The following is a 23,121-nucleotide window of genomic DNA, read 5'->3' as shown; positions in this document are numbered from 1 at the left end:
TATTTTCATATTGAAATGACGAAGAGGGCCATGGGCCCCACCCTACCAACTCTAACTTTGACGAAAATACCCCTCGATTGGGGACAGGTACCCAAGTTTCTTTGCTGACATGGACGCAATAATGACGAGGTGTTTGGGTGACGCTTCACCTACCACTTTGTGGACCCCACCGTGATATTGAGGTCAAGGAGATGGGAGAACGGGGATCGTCTAAATTGTGCTTGATTGGTGGAGTCAGTGGAAGGGACGGCTGTGATCAGTTTCGGAATTCTAGTGAACCTTGGAGGGTGGTTGTGTAATTTTACTGGATTGTGTGGTTTTATATTGGAGAAGTTTTTCTAGAAGATACGGAACCATGCCAGTACAAGCCATTCCTTGTTGACGGAATTGCCCTTATCTCTATCAACAGCTGGATTTCTTATCCCTCTCTATTTTTCTCTGATTATTATTATTATTTTCATTTTTTATTACCATCAAAATATGTCTGAAAATAAATATCTTTTTCATTTTTTTAAAGCATTATCGTACTAGGAAAAATTCAGAAGGTGGGGGTGGGGCAACATATTGAAATCTCAGGCCCGCTCATATTCATATCATATTATTTGTATTATTATTTTTCTATAATCTAATTATATTCTTGGTATATTATATTATAACCATGGTTTTCATATCTTATTATACAAATAAAACTGATAAAAATATTTAATATAATATGAAAAAGTGCTTTTCCATATATATAAAATAATTTATTTTTAATTTGTCCCATTAGCTTTTGACCAACAAATCTAATTTCTTATTTTATAAAATAAAAATAAAAAATAAATTCAAAATTTCAAAGAATTGGATACAAAGAAAGTTAAGATATGTCATTGTTTTTAGATTATTAGGCAATGATTTTTTTAATATAATAATGAAAAAATGATTTTTGATATCGTGTCAGCAATGTATTGTATCGAAATACATTAAAGAATTGTGAAATATTATATTAAAAAGTCTCATTATTTTACAACTTACAAATATTTTTATAAATTGTATTCAAGTTTCATTATTTTATATTTTAATTTTAATTTTTTATTTTTATCTCATCATATATGATTGAAGGGTCATGAATCAAAATACATTGTCTTGACATTTGGTGATTACTACTTATAAAGGGCGCACACACACACACTTGTTCCCTTATGGTATAAAGAAAATAAAAGGCCAACAATAATAATTAATAATTATTATTCGATAAAGACTTTTTGTTCATCTCCAATCGAATCCTCCAAAGCGTGTTGAATATAAAAGGCCCTTTGGAAAGTTTCCAAACACACCCAAAAACCAGGTCTCTATTTGTCTACCAACAAAAAGTCAAAGACTCTCAAGGTCAATAACGTCATTTTAAAAACGAAAAAAAAGGAAAGAGAGAAAAAGAAAAATCTACGCACCACTTTCATTATCATCATGTAAATAGAAATGTTGAAGATTTCATGCTGCGTGGAGGAAGAAATTAAAATGAAAAAATAAATACATAAAATAAAAGAAACGAGTTGGAAACCTCTTCTCAGTGTGCGCCTTGTATAGAGTCTAGAGAGCAGGTGGTGATTTGAATATTCCCCCACCCCTTCTCCATATTTAGATCATTGAACCCATTCCCATTTCCATCGGCCCATTTTCTTTGTTCCTGAGATAGTTTTTGATTGAGAAAAAGGCGAGAGGAGGTAGGCTGGTGGTATAGAAAATATACAGGAGAGAGATGGCAGTGAAGAAGATCACGTGGAGATCGGTTTTCCCGGCATGTTACGGGTCGGAAAAGATGGCGTCCAAGCGGAGGAAGGCGGCAGTGGTGGCGAAGCAGACCTCGTTTCAGAGGATTTCGATATCGGATTTGAGTAATCCGGGGTCGACGCTGTCTGAGGATCTGTCCACCTCTCTGATGGGGTCAAACCTTCATGTGTTCACGCTGACTGAGCTGAAGGTGATCTGCCAGAACTTCTCCTCCAACAACTTCATCGGAGAAGGCGGGTTCGGCCCCGTCCACAAGGGCTTCATTGATGACAAGCTCCGCCCTGGTTTGAAGGCTCAGCCCGTGGCTGTCAAGCTTTTGGATTTGGAAGGCTTGCAGGGCCATCGAGAATGGCTGGTGAGTTCAAGTTCGTTCTTTTTATTTTCCAGTATTGAATTTTCCTTAATGGGTTGGTGATGAAATGGTGTTTTTTCCTTCCTTTGATTGCAGACAGAAGTGATTTTTCTCGGGCAACTGAGGCACCCGCATCTTGTCAAGCTGATCGGGTATTGTTGCGAGGACGAGCACAGGCTCCTGGTATACGAATACATGCCGCGAGGAAGCTTGGAGAATCAGCTCTTCAGAAGTATGCTCTCCATTTTTCCACCACCATTTTCGTTTTTCTAGATTGGAAAATTCTATATCTGGTTTCCAAAATGTCATAGTCTTTGATATTTATTTAGTTCTCATTGCATATGAAAGTGTATAACAGTAGAAATAATCTTAGCTGTTGAATTTTTCTTGCTCATATGGGGGGTTTGGTATGCGTGGTTGGGGAAGAAGAATTCTTTGCTTTTTGTCTTAATTTCTTCCGTTGGGAAATCGTTTTCTCCTTTTTCAAACACTCAAATGGAGGAATAAATGTGAACGCTCATCTGCTGCAGGGTACTCTGTTTCTCTTCCATGGTCCACAAGAATGAAAATTGCACTTGGGGCTGCAAAGGGTTTAGCTTTCCTCCATGAAGCGGAGAAACCTGTTATATATCGAGATTTTAAGGCTTCAAACATCTTGTTGGACTCTGTAAGCTTCTGCTCCCCCCTTGTTTGAGAGTACTTTCAGCATTGTTGTTGGCTTTCTTTGTGATCAATGACCTTATGGTGATACTATTTTCAGGATCATACTCCCAAATTATCAGATTTTGGTCTAGCCAAGGACGGCCCTGAAGGTGATGACACACATGTTTCAACCCGAGTAATGGGGACACAAGGGTATGCTGCTCCAGAGTACATTATGACAGGTAATTCAGTAAGGTTTAATCCAATCTAGATTGAATGTAAAAGGGCATATTACTTTGGAGTACTAATAAGTTTGCTTGTTTTCAGGGCATTTGACAGCAATGAGCGATGTTTACAGCTTTGGAGTGGTGCTCTTAGAGCTACTAACTGGGAGAAGATCAGTGGATAAGACCCGGCCTAACAGGGAGCAGAACCTAGCAGAGTGGGCTAGGCCACAACTGAACGATTCCAGGAAGCTTGCCCGCATAATGGATCCAAGACTTGAAGGTCAATACTCAGAAGCAGGGGCTCAGAGCGCTGCTGCATTGGCTTACCAGTGCCTGAGCCACAGGCCAAAGCATAGGCCAACAATGAGCACTGTGGTTAAGACCCTGGAGCCTCTCCAGGACTACAATGAAATTCCAGTTGGGACCTTTGTTTACACTGTCCCAAGCGAAAATGACTTGCCTAAGGAGGAGACGAAGGAAGGAGGAGAAGCACAGAAGGAACCCAAAAAAGAAAGTTCCCATCAAGGCCATAGGCATAGGATGAGATCACCAAAATCCCCAACCATTTATTCAGAAACCGCTCTACGCCAGAACCTCAGAAACAGTCCAAACTCTCCCCTGCATCCCAGGAGCAGGGGAAGTTAGACTGACTGGTAGAACTGTAGATCATACTGTAAATAGAGATTTGTTGAGGATTTGTCTTGATTTCATAGTGTCACATTTTAGGCATGAAGTGTATGAATATTTATGAGAAGAACACTTTAGTCATTAGAATCAATTCTTTCAAATTCGCCTCATTTTTCTTTGATTAACGATGAGGCAACTGACTGACTCATGGCTGCCTGCCCCAAATGAGAAAAGAAGATGAAGTCCTATAAAATGAGATCATTAGTGACATATACACCATTGTCATAATTGAAAGTTTGGCATTATGTGTATCCTTTGACAACATCAGTAACCTCATTTTTCAAAGGTCTGTTATCAATGGAGGAAGCCACTGCATTCATGGATATAGAACAGGAGAAATACAATTAACAGTTTAAAAACATCCCACACAACTGAAAAATATCAAGAAAACATAGGTCGAAAGGCACGACTAATACAGATGACTTGGGAGTCTAGGCTCCATGACAGCAACAAGTGGGACCTTCCTTGGAGTTGTAAGGCCAAACACTTCCTCCATGTTCAGCTCTTCTGTCTTCATATCCCCAGGCAATTTCCAGTGGAATCCATGCAACATGTTAGACAAGCTTGATTGAATCATCTTTAGGCCAAGCCTGTATCCAACACACATCCTCCGCCCTGAACCAAATGGTAGTAGCTCAAAGTTTTGCCCGTTCACATCAATTGCCTTCCCTAGGAACCTCTCTGGGCGAAATTCCTCCGGTGCATCCCATATGTTGGGGTCCCTCCCTATGCTCCATGCGTTTACTAGGACTCGGGTTCCTTTGCGAATATCATAGCCAGATACATTGCAGTCTTGAAGAGCCAGGTGAGGGGCAAGCAGGACAGCAACAGGGTGTAGCCTCATTGTCTCCTTCACAATTGCATCTATGTAAGGAAGTTGGGGGATGTCTTTCTCTTCCACCCATCTGTCTCTCCCTATGACTCTATCCAGCTCTTCAGTTGCCTTCGTAGCTATGCTTGGCTGCCTCAAGATCTCAGACATTGCCCATTCCATAGTAGTAGCTGAGGTATCTGTACCACCAGCAAGCAGGTCCTGACCATGAAACAACAAAACAAGCAAAATTATCATGAGATTTCAATAGAATATACTAATTTGAATGGCTGGATATGTTCATAACTCATATAACACTAACCAGGGTAAGCCCTTTGACCCCATCAGTACCGAGCTTAACCTCAAGATCAGGATCATCAGCCAATCTCAGAAGCATATCCACCATATCCTTAGCCACAAAGTCCGCTGCTTCTCTTCTGGCCCTGTGTTTCTCAATCACATGATCAAAAAGCCTATCAAATTTATCACGCAAGGCCTTCATCCTCTTCACATACCCTTGCAAGTCCAAGAATGCAATCCAAGGTATCCAATCCCCAATATTCAACACACCATTAAGCAAGAACAACTCATCCAGCATCTCCTGGAACTCTTCCACCGTCACTATTGACCTCCCGGATTCAGACTCATTGAAGTACTTCTCCCCCAGTACAATTCTGCTTATAACGCTGAGAGTAACGCGAGAGAGATGGTCTTTAAGCATGACTGGCTTTCCTGACAACGCATAGAGGCGGGAGACGAAAGCCCGCCTTTCTTCGACCCGAATATATTCACAAGACTCGAGCCTTTTCCAGCTGAACAGCTCTGTGTGGAAGATTTTACGCCCCTGGCGCCAGCATGGACCGTAAGGTGCCCAGGTGATGTTGGAGTAGTTATAAGCAGTGTACTTGCCAGCAGCAGTCTGAGGCCTAGAGGCAAAGAGGTGATCATTTGTCTTTAAGAACTGCCTTGCCATTTCTGGAGACGAGGCCACTACAACTGGGAAGGACCCGAATTGAAGCTGCATTATTTGTCCATATTTTTGGGACAGTTTGTGGAGGGACAGGTGGGGGAGATGGCCAATGAGGTTTAGGTTGCCGATGATCCGCCATGGTTTGGGGCCTGGTGGAAGGTTTTGCTTGTGGGCTGGCCGGAAACTGAAAAGTTTTGAGAGAAGGGCTGCTGCAGCTAGCCACACCAGGGCCAAAACTACACAAGAAGGAGCCTCCATTGGTGGTGATGGTGGTGGTGTAAGTTTGAGGAATGGGGGACTATTTATAAGCAAATAAGATTGTGGAAATCACATATTAGTCCCAACTCTCATGTGAATCGTATTTGTTAATATTAATCAACCATAACTTAAACGCTTAAACATTAAAAAACAATGGTGCCTTTTTCACTTCAGAAATAGACGTACACCCACCTTCCAAAATATATTATCATTCCTTACTGATATGGCTGGTTTTAATAATGGATCTTCCGGGGTCCACCAAAATGACACAAAAGCATGGAGAAAACGTTTGTAAATTTATCACAAAAGAATCAATGGAGATCTATACAGGACTGCAATCTTCAGCCAATGGCCAAAACCCTAACGGATCTTGTATGTATAGTTTAATACTTTTGTGTTCTAGTTAATCCTTGCCCCGTTCATCACGTGAGAGTACTGTATGGGAACACCATCATCCATGCCTGATCATATCTACATCTTCTTTGCCCTTCCATGAAATTTTTGTATACAGCCAAATGAATAAGTATTTTAATAATTGAATTCTTGCTCGTTTGATTCGATCTCACTCTACAGTTTTCTAGGAGAGTTCAACAAGGAGGCTAAAATATAATATAACATTAAATCTTTTGAGATATATTTCTTTTAAAAAAAAATTGGCACTTTCAATTTAAATATAAAATAATATAATACACTTGCATTATTAATGAATAAGTATTTTAATAATTGAATTCCTGCTCGTTTGATTCGATCTCACTCTACAGTTTTCTAGGAGAGTTCAACAAGGAGGCTAAAATATAATATAACATTAAATCTTTTGAGATATATTTCTTTAAAAAAAAAATTGGCACTTTCAATTTAAATATAAAATAATATAATACACTTGCATTATTGGTTCGTATTCAAAATAATTTCATAAATAAATATTTTACTTTGATTCACTATATCCAAATAGTGAGACTTACGTAAGGTAGTTAGCCTCAATTTATTCATTTTATTGATGGAGGGAATGATTTTTAATATATGGTGTACCAAGGCTAATAACATCCTTACTGGTTAGGGTTATACTACATTACTACCCTCGTCAAAGGTAGTGAAGATCAACAATTTATCCGCCACCAATAACCAAAGTTTCAAAGTCATTATATATAATAAATTGAGAACTAAAATCCACTCACATAATAATCAATAAATCATATGATATTTTTAATTTATTTCAAAAACCAAAGAACAAATCATATCGCATTTTAGAAGAATATTATTAATTGATCCACTTTAGAAAATTTAAATATTTTAATACTTTAATTACAAATTGATTAGGAATTACAAAATGATTTATTGCACTATTAACTCTTATATAATAAAAGTCAGTCGAATTTTTAAAGCACGTGACCACAGTGAACTTACCTGGCATAACATAGTTCAAAAAATTTTGATGCGCTATTTATCTAAAATTATTATTTAGCATTCTTAATACTCTTGCATTAATATTATTTTAATATGGAGGCAATTCCCAATTTGTATACAACTCCATTACCAAATACGTTAATAATATACCTTTTTCAATTATTTATCTAACCTAAAACTCTCAAAAATCTATTTGTGTGTATATTTAATTATATTATTGTCCCCAAAATTTATTCCTCCTCTCCACCATGCCTCTTTATTTTCCTTTTATTTGTCTGTGGTTTCATCCATTCAACACCCAAACACGCAACAAGCCATATTAACCATTTAGCTAATTGCCGCTTTTATGTACTCTTTTCAATTCAATACGAATCTCGTCTAAATATTTGTATATATTCCTAATTTTTTTTATTTGAAATAAAATTTATAAACACCTAAACTCTTCATACCAAAGTTCTTTAAAGGCTTTTTATTTTTATTTATTATTTTTTATTAAATATAAACCTCGTCTAAACATTTGTACATATCCCTAATTTTTCGATTTTAAATAAAATTTATCAACACTTAAACTCTTCCATTCAAAGTTTTCTAGAGACTTTACCTAAATTCTTTGTTATATTACAAATATCAATTCATGAGGAGTTTGCATGTAATAGATAGTAGGTCATACACTCAAGCTTTGTATCGTTGTAATTTCATAGGATACTAGAGTGTAGTTAACTTTTTTTAATGGAATGGAATGTTGAGTCTAACTTCAGAATTGGATTTTGAAGAACCAATATTTTGAAAGTAGTTGAGTTTAGGGAGCCAGAATTGGATTTTGAGTGTAGTTGAGTCAACTTCAGAAGTGGCCCTCACTTGAGCTCCTGTTTCATTGTGGCACTTGCTTTAAGGATATTTTGGGTATATAATTCATAAGTGTACAATAAAGGTATTCTGGTAAAAATGTAATATTACACTAAATCTTATAAACTTACTTTCTGAATTAGGTTAGTTAATTTATTTAAGCACATTAGAGTTAATTAATTAATTAGGATCTTAAGTGGGTTGGACCAAGTGACACAAACTCAATTTAGTCTCAAGTCACTTCGGCCCACATGACATTCCTGTTGGGGTCTTTGCGTGCACGGTCCAAAGCAAAAATGACTTGCATAAGAAGGAGACAAAGGAAGAAGGAGAAGCACAGAAGAAACCCAAAAAAGAAAGTTCCCGTCGAGGCCATAGGCATAGGATCATATCACCAAAATCCCCAACCACTTATTCAAAACCACTCTACGCCAGAATCTCATAAACAATCCAAACTCTCCCTACATCCCAGAAGCAGGAAGGGTAGAAAAGTGGGTAGAACTATAGATCATATTATGAATAGAGATTTACTGAGGGTTGTCTTGTATTTCATAGTGGGTCACATTTTAGGCATAAAGTGTATGAATACTTATGAGGAGAACATTTTAGCTATCTGAATCAATTCTTTCAAATTCGCCTCATTTTCTTTGATTAACAATGAAGCAACTGACTGATTCATGGCTGCCTCCCCCACATGAGAAAAGAAAATGAAGTCCTAAGAAATGAGATCATTAGTGACATATACACCATCGACACAATTGAAAAGTTTGGCATTAGGTGTATCTTTTGTTAACCGTAACCTCATTTTTGTAATGTTTGTTATCAATTGAGCAAGCCACTAATGCATTCATGGATAGAGAACAGGAGAAATAGAATTAACAGACTAAAACCATTGCACACAACTGAATAATATTAAGAAAACATAGGTCTAAGGCACGACTAGTAAAGATGACTTGGGAGTCTAGGCTCCATGAAAGCAACAAGTGGGACCTTCCTTGGAGTTGTCAGTCCAAACACTTCCTCAATGTTCAGCTCTTCTGGCTTCATATCTCCAGGCAATTTCCAGTGGAATCCATGCAACATGTTAGCCAAGCTGGATCCAATCATCTTTAGGGCAAGGCTGTAGCCAGGACACATCCTCCGCCCTGAACCAAATGGCAGTAGCTCAAAGTTTTGCCCCTTTACATCAATTGCCTTCCCTAGGAACCTCTCTGGGAAAAATTCCTCAGGTGCATCCCATAGATTGGGGTCCCGCCCTATGCTCCATGTGTTTATTAGGACTCGGGTTCCTTTGCGAATATCATAGCCAGCTACATGGCAGTCCTGAAGAGCCAGGTGAGGGGCAAGCAGGACAGCAACAGGGTGTAGCCTCATTGTCTCCTTCACAATTGCATCTATGTAAGGAAGTTGGGGAATGTCTTTCTCTTCCACCCATCTATTTCTCCCTATAACTCTATCCAGCTCTTCGGTTGCCTTGTTAGCTATGTTTGGCTGCCTCAAGACCTCGGACATCGCCCATTCCAGAGTAGTAGCTGAGGTATCTGTACCACCAGCTATTAGGTCTTGACCATGAAACAACAAAACAAGCAAAATTATCACGAGGTTTCAATAGAATAGGCCTAATTTGAATGGTTGGATATGTTCATGAACTCATATAACACTAACCTGTGTAAACCCTTTGATCCCATCAGTAGTGAGCTTAACCTCAATATCAGGATCATCAGCCAATCTCAGAAGCATATCCACCATGTCCTTAGCCACAAAGTCCTCTGCTTCTCTCCTGGCCCTGTGTTTCTCAAGCACATGATCATAAAACCTATCAAATTTATGGCGCAAAGCCTTCATCCTCTTCACATACCCCTGCAAGTCCAAGAATGCGATCCACGGTATCCAATCCCCAATATTCAACACACCATTAAGCAAGAGCAACTCAACCAGCATCTTCTGACACTCTTCCACCGTCACCATTGACCTCCCGGATTCGAACTCACTGAAGTACTTCTCCCCCAGTACAATTCTGCTTATAACGCTGAGAGTAACGCGAGAGAGATGTTCTTTAAGCATGACTGGCTTTCCTGACAATGCGTAGAGGCGGGAGATGAAAGCCTGCCTTTCTTCAACCCGAATGTACTCATAAGACTCGAGCCTTTTCGAGCTGAACATCTCTGTGAGGAAGATTTTACGCCCTTGGCGCCAGTATGGACCGTAAGGAGCCCAGGTGATGTTGGAGTAGTTATAATTAGTGTACTTTCCGGCAGCAGTGTGAGGCCTGGAGGCAAAGAGGTGATCGTTTGTCTTTAAGAATTGCTTTTCCATTTCTGAAGATGAGGCCACTACAACTGGGAAAGACCCAAATCGAAGCTCCATTATTTGTCCATATTTTTGGGACAGTTTGTGGAGGGACCGGTGGGGGAGATGGCCAATGAGGTTTAGGTTGCCCATGATTGGCCATGGTTGAAATCACATATTAAACTCATGTGAATCACATGTTGATAGTGTTATTCAACCATTTACAAAAGCTTGAATATTTTATTAAATACTAAAAGCTTAAAAAAGACAATGGTGTATCACTGCAGAAATGGACAGCCACCGCCTTCCAATTTATGCTAATATTTATTTACCAGAAACCCAATAAAAATGTCTTACTGATATGGCTGGTTGTAAGGACGGATCTTCCAGGGTCCACCAATATGACACAAAAGTATGGAGAAAACATTTATAAATTTAACACAAAAGAATCATTAATGGAGATCTATAGAGGACTGCAACCTTCAACTAATGGCCAATGCTAATGGATACCATAGCTTAATACTTTCGTGCGTGTTCTAGTTAGTATTTCCATTAGGGTTCATATCTTAACGTTATTACTACAAGAATACTCGTTAATCCTTGGCCCGTATATCACGTGAGAGTACTGTATGGGATCACCAAGCATCATCCATGCCTGATCATATGTATATCCTCTTGGCCCTTTCATGAAATTTTTTACATAAAGTAGTCGAAGAGCACTCAAATGAATAAGAACTTCAATAATTGAACTTCTTGCTTATTGATTGGATCTCAGTTTACAGTTTCCTAAGCCGGTTCACCTAACAAGGTAAAAGCTAGCTTTCATGCTAGTGATTTGAGGGTGTGACTTCGAGCAAGCCTACCCAGTTGGAAGGCCGTGAAGTGATGACAATGGCTCTGATACCTCGAACCCGAAGGCTAAGAGCATCACAGCCATTTCACATGTCAAATCCAATAACTTAATACATAAATTAAGTTGACTAGCAAAACCAAAAATAATTAAAATATCTCAACGATGACTTCAATGATTCTATAAAATTTAATTTTTAGAAGTTACAACTACAATTAGTCTTAAGTTAATAATCATAAACAATATCTATTTCAAAACTGTTTATAATAAAAACACTCTTAATTATATTACAATCTCTCTTCATTGGCATCACTTGTAATTGAAAAGTGGAATTATAAAAAAAGAGTGAATTCGATATTTAACACGATAAGAAAAAATAAGTCAATAAGAAAAATCTACTCATTTAATTTAATAATTAAGTTTACATTTTTTTTTTGAAAAAAAATTGACACTTCAAAAAGTATAAAACAATATAATACACTTAATAGTAGAAGTTCATGTTCAAAATGATTTTATAAATAAATATTTTACTCTATTTCGCTGATAATAACACTATAACCAAATAATGGAATTTGCACTAGATGGGTAGCTTCATTTTGTTCCCCCATCAACATTCAATCAATAGCATACCAAAGGTTAATAGCATCTTATTGGTTAGGATTGCATAGCATCACTACCCCCTATCAAGGGTAACGAAGGTTAATAATTTATACTCTATTGAGCAAGACCACTAATAATCAAAATTTCAAAGTCATTATAATAAATTATAAACTAAAATCCACTTACACAATGATCAATAAATCATATGATCGAAATTCCCAATTTAAAATCATAATACATTTCATAAAAACATTACTTGATCATAAAGAACTTAATCCACACATAACATAACATAGTTCAAAGAATAATTATTTCAATCGGCTATTTATCAAAAATTAAAAATTAGTATTTGACGTTCTTGATACCATTTGCATTAATATTATTCTCTTTGATGTAATTATTAATACTCTAATTCCTAATTTTCTATATAAGTAATATTATTTTCATCTATAGGAAATTGCCAATTTATATAAAACTCTTATTATCAATTATATTTATAATCCATTTTTTTCAATTATTTATTTAAACTAAAACTCTAAAAATTATTTTCCTATGTCTATTTAATTATTATTATTATTATTATTATTATTATTATTATTATTATTATTATTTTCCCTAATTTTTTTCCCCATCTCCATCTTGCCTCTTTACTTTCCTTTTATTTTTCTTTTATTTTATGATGAACATTTGTAAATACTCCTAAGTTTTTAAATTTGAAATAAAATTTATCACCACCTAAATTATATTTAGAATTTTAATTTACATATATAAAGATGGATCAAGGTTAGACTCTTACTTTTAAATGGTACAACAAAGTAATCTGTTCTTTGAAGACTTTCTGTATTTATTTTCTTTATTTTATCTTTTCAATTTTTTATAATATGGGAAATAAATAAAGATAGTGGGTGATTGCAAAGACCAAAATAATGAAAATATCTCATTTGTTTTCTCACAAAATTTTAAAATTATATAAATATTTATTTTTAAAAAAAAGCCTTTTTAAAATTTCAAATTATATAAATGTCTCTAAATTTAAGATAAGATAGGGTTGTTGGAATAGCACTTAAGGAAGAAATTAGATTGATGAAAGATTAAGGAAAGTGACTGAATTTGAATAAGGACAAGAATGTTTTAAGCATATGATATGCATGGCAGCCTGTCGATAATCTTTTTTGCTTACTGTAAGATATTTTTTGCGCCTTTTTGACAATAAGAAGCTAATCATCCAATAGAATCACATACGCTTTATTCACCAACAAAATTAGAAGTGGCATGCAGCATGCCGACATGTTAAAAGGTGATAAAGGTCTAGGGTTGATGAAGATGAGATGTAGTAGTGTACGAGGTGTCGTATCTCTATAAACTCCCATATTCCTTATTTTGTTTCTTATACAGGGATCACTCTGCCATGTGTCTAAATACAATTATGTGTATCCTTTGACAACATCAGTAACCTCATTTTTCAAAGGTTTGTTATTAATTAAGCAAGCCACTAATGCATTCATGGATAGAGAACAGAAGAAATACAATTAACGGATCAAAACCATTACACACAACTGAATAATATTAATAAAACTGGAGGTGCCAAAAAGCAGTACATCCCCAACGTGCTACCCTCCAAGAAGAATACCTGACGAGGTGAACTAATAACACACCAAACGCTTGATGGAAAGCTGACTGCCTTTGCCTATTAGTCAAAAGGCATTTTTGTATTCTTGTAAAAGGCAGGAAAATGACTGACCAGCCTACCACATGGCCAGGCAACCCTGTTATATAAAAACCAGCCCATGCAATCGAGCTAGAAGGACACTTTTCCGATCATCTTCAAAAACATAGGTCTAAGGCACGACTAGTAAAGATGGTTTTGGAGTCTAGGCTCCATGACAGCAACAAGTGGGACCTTCCTTGGAGTTGTCAGTCCAAAAACTTCCTCCATGTTCAGCTCTTCTGTCTTCATATCCCAAGGCAATTTCCAGTGGAATCCATGCAACATGTTAGCCAAGCTCGATTGAATCATCTTTAGGCCAAGGCTGTATCCAGGGCACATCCTCCGCCCTGAACCAAATGGCAGCAGCTCAAAGCTTTGTCCCTTCACATCAATTGCCTTCCCTAGGAACCTCTCTGGTCGAAATTCCTCGGGTGCATCCCATATGTTGGGGTCCCTCCCTATGCTCCATGTGTTTACTAGGACTCGGGTTCCTCTGCGAATATCATAGCCAGCTACATTGCAATCTTGAAGAGCCAGGTGAGGTGCCAGCAGGACAACAATAGGGTGTAGCCTCATTGTCTCCTTCACAATTGCATCTATGTAAGGAAGTTGGGCAATGTCTTTCTCCTCCACCCATCTATCTCTCCCTATAACTCTATCCAGCTCTTCAGTTGCCTTTTTAGCTATGTTTGGCTGCCTCAAGACCTCGGACATCGCCCATTCCAGAGTAGTAGCTGAGGTATCTGTACCACCAGCTATTAGGTCCTGACCATGAAACAACAAAACAAGCAAAATTATCATGAGGTTTCAATAGAACAGGCCTAATTTGAATGGTTGGATATGTTCATGAACTCAAATAACACTAACCTGTGTAAACCCTTTGATCCCATCAGTAGTGAGCTTAACCTCAACATCAGGATCATCAGCCAATCTCAGAAGCATATCCACCATGTCCTTAGCCACAAAGTCCTCTGCTTCTCTTCTGGCCCTGTGTTTCTCAAGCACATGATCATAAAACCTATCAAATTTATCGCGCAAAGCCTTCATCCTCTTCACATACCCCTGCAAGTCCAAGAATGCAATCCACGGTATCCAATCCCCAATATTCAACACACCATTAAGCAAGAACAACTCACCCAGCATCTTCTGACACTCTTCCACCGTCAACATCGACCTCCCGGATTCGAACTCACTGAAGTACTTCTCCCCCAGTACAATTCTGCTTATAACGCCGAGAGTAACGCGAGAGAGATGTTCTTTAAGCATGACTGGCTTTCCTGACAATGCGTAGAGGCGGGAGATGAAAGCCTGCCTTTCTTCAACCCGAATGTACTCATAAGACGCGAGCCTTTTCGAGCTGAACAGCTCTGTGAGGAAGATTTTACGCCCTTGGCGCCAGTATGGACCGTAAGGAGCCCAGGTGATGTTGGAGTAGTTATAAGTAATGTACTTGCCGGCAGCAGTGTGAGGCCTGGAGGCAAAGAGGTGATCGTTTGTCTTTAAGAACTGCTTTGCCATTTCTGAAGATGAGGCCACTACAACTGGGAAAGACCCAAATCGAAGCTCCATTATTTGTCCATATTTTTGGGACAGTTTGTGGAGGGACCGGTGGGGGAGATGGCCAATGAGGTTTAGGTTGCCGATGATCGGCCATGGTGTGGGACCTGGTGGAAGGTTTTGCTTGTGGGGTGGCCGGAAACTGAAAACTTTTGAGAGAAGGGCTACTGAGGCTAGCCATGCTAGGGCCAAAACAACCCAAGAAGGAGCCTCCATTAATGGTGGTGAAAGTTTGAGGAACGGGGGACTATTTATAAGCAAATAAGCTGGTGGAAAGCATATATTGAACTCATGTGAATCACATTTTGGTAGTACTATTCAACCATTTACAAGAGTTTAAATATTTTATTAAACACTTAAAACATTATGTTTGATTGGAAGGGAAAAAGAAAGTAAAGAAGAAAAATGGAAGGAAATAAAAAATAAAAATATATTTAATATTAATAAATTATTTTTATATGTTATTTTCAATTCATTTTATTTTTTTTTAATTCTTTTCAAATAAGATTAAATAATTTGAAAATATATAAATTTTTAATTAATTTTAATTATATTTGATTTTTTTCCTATTTTATATAGAATAATTAATATGAGAAGATAATTTAAAAAAAAAATTGCTTTCCTTCTTAGTTTCGAGGAATTAAACATAAGGTAAAAGCTAAAAATAAAAATAAAAAAGGTGTATCACTCAGAGATATCATTCACTCACCAAAACCCAATAAAAATGTCTTACTTAAATGGCTTGATCTTCCAGTGTCCACCAAGATGACACAAAAGCAGAGAGAAAACATTTATAAATTTAACACAGAAGAATCTGTCATTGCATCCATGGAGGAGAACAGCAACCTTCTCAACTAATGGCCAAGGCTAATATTGGATACTATAGTTTAATACTTTCGTGTTTGGCTTTTTTACTTAAATTTAAATGGAATTTTATTTAACTTAATACTATTAAATATTAAATCATTTATTTTTTATTATTTTATTATTATTAAATATTTTTGTTTTTTCTATTTAAAAATTTTGAAAGTAAATTACATTGAGTATTAAGTTAAAAAACTAAATACTACCTTAGTCTCTTTCAATTGGGGGATATTTCTTGATGTTATGACTACAAGAATGCTCATTAATCCTTGCCCTGTTTATCATGTTAAAGTGTATGGGAACACCATGCTTTTATCATGCCTGATCATATGTATCTCCTCTTGGCCCTCCCATGAAACCTTTTATATAAAGATGATGCATAAACAGAAGTTGCACAGCAGAACTAAATGAATGAGTGCTTCAATAATTGACCTCCTTTCTCGTTCATGGGGCCTCAGTCTGCAATTTTCTTGGACATTTCTCCTAACAAGGAAACAACTTTTATGGTAGTGATTTGAGAGTGGGACTTCGGCCAAGCCTACCCAATAGAAAGTCTCCAACGCAAAAGCTAAAGGTACCAGACTCATTTCACATGTCAGAGCTTAATACATTACCAATAAATTCAAAACTAATTAAAATAGCTCAATAATAACATTTAAATAAAAAATTGTAGAAGTTATAAATGACATTAGTCTTTAAGTCAATAATCCTAAATAATCAATTCCAAAGTTGCTTCTAATCAAAATATCATTTCTATCCCGATCCTTTTACATCAATATCACTTGTTCTTAAAAAGTGGAATAATAAATAAAGTCAATTCGATAACTCAATAAAGAAAAATAAAAAGAATTAAATATAATAAAAAATTAAATCTTTTGAGATATCATTATATATATAGGAATGAGCATCTATTAACTTTATATCAGGTAATACAGAGAATACAAGTGTTATCTAGAATGATTACGTATAAAGTGTCTATAGATGACTTTTTAAGTCTATCGTCAAATCCTATTACTCACCCCGGGAATTTCTGATGGAGTTATGTAATGCATGGAGATCAGAAAAAACAAAAAATTGACACTTTCAATTTAAATATAAAACAATACTGTACCTTTCACATTATCAATTCGTATTTAAAAAATTTTCATAAACAAACATTTTACTTCAATCTATTCGAAAAATTGACCTAGCACCCAACACCTCTTTCCAAGTTCTTCTGATGCACTACTTTGGTGTCTTTGGGCTTGCAAGAAGTATTGTTTGGAATATGCCTTTGTCGTGACATTAAGGGTGGATCTTCTTTTATCCCCATCACCATCTCAATAATCAAGTTTGCATAGAATACAACTGCTTCATCCCATCTGCGATCTCAATAATAATTGAACCCAGCCCATGTCCGCCCTGTCTCTATATTTTTTATGGTTCAAGACTATTCCCTCTATAGAAGATATTTTTTAGTGCATGAATTGTTGGCTTATGGTCATATTTTGTTATCCGTAACTTTCAAGATTTAAGGAAAATTGTACAAACATGCATAATGAAAACTTTACACTTGCATCACTTATAATTTCAAACTCTGATCCCAACTTATGTCAAACATTTTTCTTTTTTTATTGACTTGTGGTAGGATTTTGTGAAACTCAACTTCTATGGAGAAAAATTTTCTCTTCCTAACATATTATATATAGTATGCCATTTTTTATTGTATAAATATGTTTTAAAATTATATGGACATTATAAATGGTATTAAAATTGATCTTAATATTGATACGAGATTTCAATTGCACTCAAGTTGTTTGTTTTTAAATATTTCATTTCTATTAAGTATTAAAAAGTAAATAAAAACTAATATATTATTTTTAACTTTAAGAAAAAATCAAATATTTTATTATTTTCTATTTAATAAAAAAATTTAAGAAATAAATGATTTAAAATCTAAAAGTAATTTGCTTTCAACAAAAAGTTAAAAAAACAAGCGTCAACTAAGTCTAAATGAATACATTAAAAATGTATGAAAATCAATTTAATATTAAATACACGCAAGAGATTCATCTTACAAAATTTCTTAGACCTTATAAATCTTTAAGGATTCATCCTTTGGTGTCCTTCAAATCTTTTTTAGACAATCTTTAGCTTTCTTTTGATCTATTCGAAAAATTGACCTAGCACCCAACACCTCTTTCCAAGCTCTTCTGATGCACTACTTTGGTGTCTTTGGGCTTGCAAGAAGTACTGTTTAGAATATGTTTAGCTTTTCAGAAAATCATGGGCAACATGCTTCTTTGTCCTGACATTAAGGGTGGACCTTCTTTTATCCCCATCACCATCTCAATAATCAAGTTGCATAGAATAAAATTGTTTCACCCCATGAGCGATCTCAATAATAATTGAACCCACCCCATGGCCGGCCTGTCTCTATATTTTTTATGGTTCAGGACTATTCCCTCTATAGAAGATATTTTTTAGTGTATGAATTGGTGGATTATGGTCATATTTTGTTATCCGTGACTTTCAAGATTTAAGGAAAATTGCACAAACATGCATAATGAAAACTTTACACTTGCATTACTTGTAATTTCAAACTCTAATCTCAACTTACGTCAAACATTTTTCTTTTTTTATTGACTTGTGGTAGGATTTTGTAAAACTCGACTTCTGTGGAGAAAAATTTTCTTTTCCTAACATATTATATATAGTAGGCCATTTTTTATTGTATAAATATGTTTTAAAATTATATGGACATTATAAATATTATTAAAATTGATCTTAATATTGATATGGGATTTCAATTGCACTCAAGTTGTTTGTTTTTTAATATTTCATTTTTATTAAGTATTAAAAAATAAACAAAAACCAATGTTATTTTTAACTTTAAAAAAAAAAATCAAATATTTTATCTTTTTCTATTCAATAAAATTTTTTTTTAAATAAATAATAAATTAACAAAAAGTGAAGAAATAAACAATTTGAAATCTGAAAGCAATTTGCTTTCAGTAAAAAGTTAAAAAAACAAATGTCGCCTAAATCTAAATGAATGCATTAAAAGTGTATAAAAATCAGTTTAATCCTAAACACATGCAAGAGATTCATCTTACAAAATTTCTTAAACCTTATAAATCTTTAAGGATTCATTTTTTCGTGTCCTTCAAATCTTTTTTTAGACAATCTTTATCTTTCTTTTGAAATTTTCAATAAAACTTGAAACTTTTCTTAATTCAAACAACTCAGTACACTTCATCTTATGTTGTTATCATCAAAACATAGTTAGACAGCCCCCAAGGGCTAACAATCTATGATCTTATAACATGTCTTAGTTTCATTGACAGGCTAATAATAGAAGGAATCTTATTAATGATGATTTTCTTTCGTGTTCCTTCCAATTCCTAACAACACGAATTCCCATGTTAGCTATAAAATGGGTATCATGCTGCCTATAAAATGGGGATCATACTGTTACCTGTGGCGAGTTCTAATTCATCCACTTCAGCATTATTGTTGGCTTTGTTTATGATCGCTGACCTTTTGTTGATACCTTTTTCAGGATCATACTCCCAAATTATAAGATTTTGGTTTAGCAAAAGACGGCCCTGAAGGCGATGACACGCATGTTTCAACCCGAGTCATGGGGACACAAGGGTAAGCTGCTCCAGAGTACATTATCACAGGAAATTCAGTAAGGTTTAATCCAATCTAGATTGAATGTTAAGGGCATATTCCTTTGGAGTACAAATAAGAAGTTTGCTTGTTTGCAGGGCATTTGACAGCAATGAGCGATGTTTACAGCTTTGGAGTGGTGCTCTTGAAGCTACTAACTGGGAGAAGATCAATGGACAAGACCAGGCCTAACAGGGAGAAGAACCTAGCAGAATGGGCTAGGCCTCAACTGAACTATTCCAGGAAGCTCACCAGAATAATGGATCCAAGAGTTGAAGGCCAATACTCAGAAGCAGGGGCTCAAAAGGCTGCTGCATTGGCTTACTGGTGCATGAGCCACATGCCAAAGCATAGACCAACAATGAGCACTGTGGTTAAGACCCTGGAGCCTCTCCAGGACTACCAAGATATTCCTATTGGGCCCTTTATGTACACAGTCCAAAGTGAAAATGACTTGCATAAGGAGGAGATAAAGGAAGGAGGAGAAGCACAGAAGGAACCGAAAAAAGAAAGTTCCCATCAAGGCCATAGGCTTAAGATCAGGTCACCAAAATCCCAAACCATTTATTCAGAAACCGCTTTACGCCAGAACCTCAGTAAAACCACAGCACAAACCTGAATAAGATTAAGAAAACATAGGTCTAAGGCACGACTAGTAAAGATGACTTGGAAGTCTAGGCTCCATGACAGCAACAAGCGGGACCTTCCTCCATGTTCAGCTCTTCTGTCTTCATATCCCAAGGCAATTTCCAGTGGAATCCATGCAGCATGTTAGTCAAGCTTGATCGAATCATCTTTAGGCCAAGCCTGTATCCAGCACACATCCTCCGCCTTGAACCAAATGGCAGCAGCTCAAGTTTTGCCCCTTCACATCAATTGCCTTCCCTAGGAACCTCTCTGGTCGAAATTCCTCCGGTGCATCCCATATGTTGGGGTCCTATGCTCCATGCGTTTACAAGGACTTGGGTTCCTCTGCGAATATCACAGCCAGCTACATTGCAATCATGAAGAGCCAGGTGAGGTGCTAGCAGGACAGCTAGTGACAGGGTGTAGCCTCATTGTCTCCTTCACAATTGCATCTATATTAAGGAAGTTGGGGGATGTCTTTCTCTTCCCCCCATCTATCTCTCCCTGTGACTCTATCCAGCTCTTCAGTTGCCTTATTAGCTGTGCTTGGCTACCTCAAGATCTCAGACATCGCCCATTCCATAGTAGTAGCTGAGCTATCTGTACCACCAGCAATCAGGTCCTGACCATGAAACAACCAAACAAGCAAAATTATCATGAGATTTCAATAGAATAGGCCTAATTTGAATGGCTGGATATGTTCCTAACTCATATAACATTAACCAGGGTAAGCCCTTTGACCCCATCAGTACCGAGCTTAACCTCAAGATCAGGATCATCGACCAATCTCAGAAGCATATCCACCATATCCTTAGCCACAAAGTCCTCTGCTTCTCAACTGGCCCTGTGTTTCTCAAGCACATGATCATAAAACCTATCAAATTTATGGCGCAAAGCCTTCATCCTCTTCACATACCCCTGCAAGTCCAAGAATGCAATCCGCGGTATCCAATCCCTAATATTCAACACACCATTAAGCAAGAACAACCCATCCAGCATCTCTTGGAACTCTTCCACCGTCACTATTGACCTCCCGGATTCAGACTCATTGAATACTTCTCCCGCAGTACAATTCTGCTTATAACGCCGAGAGTAACGCGAGAGAGATGGTCTTTAAGCATGACTGGCTTTCCTGACAACGCATAGAGGTGGGAGATGAAAGCCCACCTTCCTTCGACCCCAATATATTCATAAGACTCGAGCTTTTTCCAGTTGAACAGCTCTGTGTGGTAGATTTTACTCTCCTGACGCCAATATGGACCGAAAGGTGCCCAGATGATGTTGGAATAGTTATAAGCAGTGTACTTGCCAGCAGCAGTCTGAGGCCTAGAGGCAAAGAGGTGATAATTTGTCTTTAAGAACTGCCTTGCCATTTCTGAAGACAAGGCCACTACCATTGGGATAGACCCGAATTGAAGCTTGCATTATTTGTCCATATTTTTGGGACACTTTGTGGAGGGACCGGTGGGGGAGATGGCCAATGAGGTTTAGGTTTCTTATGATCAGCCCTGGTTTGGGTCCTGGTGGAAGGTTTTGCTTGTGGGGTGGCCAGAAACTGAAAAGTTTTGATCCTGATATCGGAGGTGGTGGAAGTTTGAGTAATGGGGGACTATTTATAAGCAAATAAGCTTGTGGAAATCACATATTAGTCTCAACTCTCATGTGAATCATATTTGATAGTACTGTTCAACCATAACCTAAACGCTTAAAGCTTAAAAAACAATGGTGTATCTTTCACTTCAGAAACTGTCCCTAAAAACAAAAATTGTCATTAAGATTCCCTCTAAATTGTATAGTTGAGTGGTAACAACGCTTGGCGTTGTCGATGGAATTGGGATAGAAAAAACCCATTATTTGCCATGATTTCAAAAGAAAAATCATGTGATGTATGGTGACTAGAAGACGGATTGACATAACTTGAAAAAAGTAGGATGAACAGGAAGTGGAGCATTGAAAGTATACCGTGACACTTTTATAGCTACGGAAGTCCTTTGATAGGAAAATGAAAGCTTGAGAGTAATAATGGTCACCCGCACTCCATAGTTTGTGTTGGGATTGAACTCCTAAAAATAAGACGTGATGTATTAAAGTCACACTTAATTGTCCTTTTGCTATCCGTTTCATGTATTAATATTAATTTGAACATTCAACTTATAGCTCTTATATTGCACATGACTTTGGTGCATTAAGAGTTGTACAAAAGATACAAGTTATAAGTTTCTTGTAAATAGATAAGTTATCTATAGTTAATTCACAGGTTTGGGTAATCCAATAAAAACTGTAATGCACTACCTCCTAATTGGAGGGATGACGTGTCTTGATTGTCAGAACGAATTTCTCATAGTAAGCACATTAGTGTATGCAATGTACACTAGACTAAACATACTAGGAATCATGACATAAGGTTATCAATTGTCATGATTCAATAAGTTACTATATTGCATGAACTTTCAATCTTGAAGGAATATTGAGTTTGTATTGAAATCAATAGGAGGTTTTGACTAATAGATGAGACCCTAAAGTAGTCATATATCTCTAAAGATTGAGTCACTATTGATGGAGGCTAGTGACAATAGGTATTCTTAATAGAGGCACCATGATATCTCATCGAATTAAGACAATGTATCATCTTGGGTAATTCAAATGACATGTGATCATAAAATCTGTGGCCGCAATAATTCCTTTAGTGAAATTTGGCATATACTCCTTAGAGTTAGAGTGTATCCGTTGATTACATAATAACTGAAATCTCTAATTTAAATATTGGAGAGATAATCTTGATAAGTGATAGTATTACTTTGTTATATTACGACCACTAATTCATGGGGAATTTGCATGCAAGATAGTAGGTCACAAATTCAAGCTTTGTCTCGTTGTAATTTCATAGGTTACTAAAGTGAAGTTAACCCTCTTTAATGAAATGGAATATTAAGTTAACTTTAGAATTGGATTTTGAAGAGCCAACATTTTGAAAGTTGTTGAATATAGGAGCCAAAATTAGATTT

General features: G+C 36.6%; 5 protein-coding genes and 1 pseudogene across 5 annotated transcripts; 2 read left to right on the top strand and 4 right to left on the bottom strand.

Annotated features, from left to right (window-relative positions):
- Positions 1–1,443: 1,443 nt before the first annotated feature.
- LOC100257697 (serine/threonine-protein kinase RIPK) lies at positions 1,444–3,786 on the top strand. The gene is made up of 5 exons (XM_002277955.5): positions 1,444–2,125; positions 2,219–2,354; positions 2,653–2,789; positions 2,883–3,006; positions 3,092–3,786. The coding sequence occupies exons 1-5, from the start codon at positions 1,739–1,741 to the stop codon at positions 3,634–3,636; spliced, it is 1,329 nt and encodes a 442-aa protein (XP_002277991.1). The 5' UTR covers positions 1,444–1,738; the 3' UTR covers positions 3,637–3,786.
- A 183-nt stretch (positions 3,787–3,969) lies between these two features.
- LOC100262821 (trimethyltridecatetraene synthase) lies at positions 3,970–5,727 on the bottom strand. The gene is made up of 2 exons (XM_002277936.4): positions 4,812–5,727; positions 3,970–4,711 (listed from the first exon to the last, which is right to left on the bottom strand). The coding sequence occupies exons 1-2, from the start codon at positions 5,715–5,717 to the stop codon at positions 4,088–4,090; spliced, it is 1,530 nt and encodes a 509-aa protein (XP_002277972.1). The 5' UTR covers positions 5,718–5,727; the 3' UTR covers positions 3,970–4,087.
- A 3,092-nt stretch (positions 5,728–8,819) lies between these two features.
- Positions 8,820–10,421, bottom strand: LOC100249274 (trimethyltridecatetraene synthase-like; the record flags this gene model as incomplete). The annotated part of the gene is made up of 2 exons (XM_059740836.1): positions 8,820–9,529; positions 9,629–10,421. Coding segments are annotated over 2 exons (1,416 nt in total), but the record flags the coding sequence as incomplete, so codon positions are not given.
- A 2,831-nt stretch (positions 10,422–13,252) lies between these two features.
- Positions 13,253–15,229, bottom strand: LOC100254375 (trimethyltridecatetraene synthase). Its single transcript, XM_002278426.5, has 2 exons — positions 14,282–15,229; positions 13,253–14,179 (listed from the first exon to the last, which is right to left on the bottom strand). The coding sequence occupies exons 1-2, from the start codon at positions 15,185–15,187 to the stop codon at positions 13,556–13,558; spliced, it is 1,530 nt and encodes a 509-aa protein (XP_002278462.1). The 5' UTR covers positions 15,188–15,229; the 3' UTR covers positions 13,253–13,555.
- Positions 15,230–19,601: 4,372 nt separating this feature from the next.
- Positions 19,602–20,108, top strand: LOC109123420 (serine/threonine-protein kinase RIPK-like). The gene has a single exon (XM_019223134.2). It carries the CDS (start codon positions 19,602–19,604, stop codon positions 20,106–20,108), a length of 507 nt encoding a protein of 168 aa, XP_019078679.1.
- Positions 20,029–21,715, bottom strand: LOC100245651 (trimethyltridecatetraene synthase-like; annotated as a pseudogene).
- Positions 21,716–23,121: the final 1,406 nt, after the last annotated feature.

The sequence above is a fragment of the Vitis vinifera genome, chromosome 11, assembly GCF_030704535.1.
Source record: "Vitis vinifera cultivar Pinot Noir 40024 chromosome 11, ASM3070453v1".
Lineage (NCBI taxonomy): Eukaryota > Viridiplantae > Streptophyta > Magnoliopsida > Vitales > Vitaceae > Vitis > Vitis vinifera.
This window is presented reverse-complemented; position numbering and strand designations above follow the sequence as displayed.